The sequence below is a fragment of the Rhyacophila brunnea genome, unplaced genomic scaffold, assembly GCF_057557595.1.
Source record: "Rhyacophila brunnea isolate RB1 unplaced genomic scaffold, BYU_Rbru_1.0 scaffold_9, whole genome shotgun sequence".
In the NCBI taxonomy this organism is placed as follows: Eukaryota; Metazoa; Arthropoda; class Insecta; order Trichoptera; family Rhyacophilidae; genus Rhyacophila; species Rhyacophila brunnea.
This window is the reverse complement of record NW_028233361.1, coordinates 19,836,250-19,840,584: the sequence shown is the minus strand read 5'-3', so window position 1 is coordinate 19,840,584 and position 4,335 is coordinate 19,836,250. Positions and strand designations below refer to the sequence as shown.

General features: G+C 36.2%; 1 protein-coding gene across 1 annotated transcript; it reads left to right on the top strand.

Annotated features, from left to right (window-relative positions):
- The first annotated feature begins 1,245 nt into the window (after window positions 1-1,245).
- LOC147063369 (THUMP domain-containing protein 1 homolog) lies at window positions 1,246-2,539 on the top strand. The gene has a single exon (XM_085959692.1). It carries the CDS (start codon window positions 1,287-1,289, stop codon window positions 2,274-2,276), a length of 990 nt encoding a protein of 329 aa, XP_085815818.1. The 5' UTR covers window positions 1,246-1,286; the 3' UTR covers window positions 2,277-2,539.
- Window positions 2,540-4,335: the final 1,796 nt, after the last annotated feature.

Sequence of the window (4,335 nt, the reverse complement as noted above, 5' to 3'; positions counted from 1 at the left end):
AGGTTTCATAAAGATTATATAATAATTAACTAAATAGTTCACGGACATCTTTATAAGTTTTAATTGTTTGAACAATAACAAATAACTTGATTGTGACACTGTGAACATTGAACCTGAATAAATTTGGTATCACACCAACCAAGAGTTTTATTTACCGATAATCAAAAGTTGTGTTACCACAAGGGAGCTCCACCCTCCTAGTTCATCCCTAGTCTCCTTAGTGACGGCCCGGTTACATTAATGAGCTAGCCGCGAGCCGGGTCACGTCAATAACCCTAGGTATATAAGATTTCGCAAATAATTTAACATACAGCACACGACTGAATTGCATGTTATATTGTAATGTATGTGTGTACACAGTATATGACGACATGACGTATTGAAATAAATTTAGTTAATTTTCCACACACCGGGCAGCTCTGTATTACGAAACAAACCAAAATTAGGCATTCAAGATATTTCGACGAGAAATTTTAAATAAGATTAATCTACCATTGGATTTTAACCAGAGCCGTTAAAACCCAAATTTTTTTAAAGGATCGGTTCCAGTAAGTCAAAAATCTATATATACTTACTTTATAAGTAATTAACTACCTTGCGCGAAACGATGAAAATTTTAATGTTGCCATATAAAATTTAAGAAAAAATGAATTATTTGAAATTTGCGAAAATATAATATACCTATTTAAGGAAGTGGGAAATAATATCGTCTAATCCTGGCAATACTCACAATACTTCGAAATCGAAAACCATAGATCAGATCAACACGAGCGCCGCCGCCGGGTCTCACGTTAAAGTTTTCGGACACTAGGTACAGATATACCTACATACTTATCCGGAGAATGGCCAAAAATGGAACTATGAACTACCGTAGGACGCCATATTTGAAAACCTCATTAGAATGTTTGATTATTCCAGTTACGGGTCGTGATTGGATAGTTTTCGACAGTGGCTCCCCCATCTCATTCTCCAGATAAGTTTGTAGGTCTGTACCTATTCCGTTCCAACACTGTAGCATGACTACTAATTACTAGCTAGTAGCTAGTGCAGCATAGATCTAATAAAGATGAAGCTTAAGATATGAAATAACTGAAGTAAATCCAGAGATCTACTATTTTTTTGATCAGGAAGATAAGAAAATATGCCTTTTTATCAAGTCTATTTATTTATGTGATAATTTTATATTAGGTAAAATTATAAAAAGTTTTTTTTTTAAATATTTAATTTATTTTACTTGACAACTGACAAGTGACAACACTGACTTCCATAGACACCTTCTGAATTCTATGTTCTGTATTCTCACAATACCGGCAAAAACATCGGAAACGTCAATATTACCATTTGAGATTGTGTATTTTAATACTGTAAACAACTTGGTCAGAATGGGTGATAATAAGAAACGAAGTTATTTTAAAGAAAAGAACAATTACCATTCCCAGAAAAGGAAGAAAGCTCTTTCGTTAGAATCCGGCTTACGAGGATTCTTTTGCACGTGTAATTTCCAAGAAAAAAATTGCGTCCGCGAAGCTTATAACTTGCTGAACGAATATGCAGACAAATTATTCGGTTCCGAGAAACACGGCGACGAAAATGCTGAAGAGATGCGAGATATCGATGACTCGACAGTGGTCGACGAAGATATATCTGACGTTTTAGAAAAGCAAATATCGGAACTGAAGTCGGGCAGCCCTAAAACGAATAGATTTCAATCTGTCGCTACGTCTGCGCCCAATTGCCTGTTTATTAGGACTACCATTGAAGATCCTGTCAAATTAGGCCACGCCATAGTTCAGGATATCGCGACAACCAAAAGTCAGAGGACGAGATTCCTACTTCGACTCGTTCCGATCGAAGCCACTTGCGGCGTTAAATTAAACGACATAGTCGACACCGCCGGACGGTTATTCGACAAGTATTTTCTGGCAGAACCCACCACATTCTCCATTGTATTCAACAGGCGATTCAACAACTCACTGTCGAGAGATGTAGTTATAAAAGAGCTGGCGGACTTGGTTGTATCTAAGAATGTTGAGCACAAAGCCAATTTGACTAATCCCAAATTATCCGTGATTGTCGAAATTATTAAGGGGATATGCCTGCTAAGCGTTGTGCCTGATTATTATCAATTGAAGAAATATAACCTGATAGAATTGTGTGCACCGCCCGGTGAGAAAGGCGCCAGTGCGCCAATCGAAAAAGAAGAAACTACACCAATTGATAATGAAAAAAATGTCGATATAAAACCGACTGAAAAAGAAGATGATCCTGTGACTTAAGCTTTGAAATGTATTGAAGAATGATGGAGAAAGAAAGTTGAAGTGTCCTTTCTTGCCATGGCGGAGTTTCTATCACATAAGTTAAAAACAACGATTAAAATTTGCATTATTGCTATACAAAAGCATGGCTTATCTATTTGCCATTCTCAAGATTTATTTTTAATGGAATATAATATTATGGCTGAAATAATGAATACTGTAAATCCTGTACACATAAGTACACCAAGCTAAGATTTTTGTATTTGAATAAATTTCCAACTTAATCGCCTAAATTTTTTGATTTACCCTTACATCTTGATCAATAATTCATACAAATATTCAAACGTACTGAATGAATGTAAAATAGAGTATTGATTTTCAGATGCATTAAGTATTTATTAAAACCAGTTATTGTAACATCCGTGATCCAGTCAGGAGCTGGTTTTTATTATGCACAACTCATTGATTTACCATTTCTAGGATAGGCCAGGCCAATCAGGTTTGATTATTTTGCTTCATTCGTGGAGACATTCTTACAAACGAAACTTGTACATTGCCCACCTCAAGTTTGGGCAAACTGATATGAAATCTTAAAACCAATCCATACTAACCAGGCGATATCTCATTGGCTGCATACTGTTTAACACCAATATGCCGACCATTGAATCGCTCCGAATGCTTTAAGAATTAACAGAAATTGTGAAAAGCACTGAAGATTTTGGTTCTGTTATAGATTGTGATCCATTCGGAAGGATTAGTTCAAATTAGCCAATAATTTGGAATTATTAATTTTGAAAACAATGGTGTCACATAATAACATGCGAATTAGCACTAATCGAAATATATATAAATTAGTGTTATAAATTTCAAACTGGCTTGTACTTATTTCAAATGACATAATTCGTTCCACGCATTTTCAATTACATGGTTGAAAGCGTGGTAGGCCTAGGTTTCGAAGCTGAAAAGTCTCGGATCGTTTGTACGAATGTGCGCAAAATTATAGGCGGAGGATAAGGAATCGAAGATGAGGGGTCTCGTTCGATTGTATCACATAGTCCAGATGCACAGCAGTGCAAAAAGGACTAAAGACTAAGAGGTCTTGTTCAATTCCAGGCTCCAGATGGTAAGTGTATGAGTATAATGTGAATATTTCGTTTGCGAATGACGCATGTCTACCTCGTTGGCTTACCAGAATTGTCAGTTATTAAAATTTGGTTGAACGAAAGAATATATTAATGTGTTATTTTAGTGTGGTGTGAATATTTGACTAAACTGTTAACAATACTCACCTTGCTATAATGCCTACGCTAGCTATGGTTTTGACTACCTTTGAATGCAATGTGGTAACCTGTTCGCAGTAAATGAAGATTTTCGATTGAATATTTCGTTCAAATTAATTAACACGTATTGCTATGTACTTCAATATGAAATAATCATCATTTTCTGCAAAAATTGTTTACCATATTGCATTCAAAGAATATGCATACAGCAGCACTAATTAATAAATTTGCACTTTCGTGCCCCGGCCTGTTTATAGTCCTTGGCCATCTATCCAACAGCAGTGATTCCCAACCAGATTCCGCAAGAATTCTCAGGATCGTTAAAAAAGTACAACTTAAAACCTTAACCACAATAGAAATAAAAAATGTTATGATAATTCATATTTTAAAGTAATTATTGACCACTCCTATTGGCAGTTATAATCCCGTCAGGTAGGTAGGTGAAGTGCTGCTTAGAGCTTGTCCACATGGCGCGATTTACGCTCGAGAACCAGAAATGGTTTCTGTCCAGAAACGGCGTAGTTTGCGCGTTTGAAACTCGGTGACGTAATTCATTTTTGAATCAGCATAAAAAAACAAATGCGAGCGTAAAAAAAGTCGGTTTCTATGAGATTTTATATTTCACGATTACTTCCAATACCTATCCTCGGCACTTTACAACCTAGGTGACGTAATTTATTTGGGAGTAGCAATAAAGTCTCGCGTTTGAGCGCCAAGCGGTCGTATTTCATTTTGTAATGGCTGTAAACGCCGCGATTGTCAAGAGTCTGGCGTTCATTGCCAAGAGTCGTCAAGCGCGA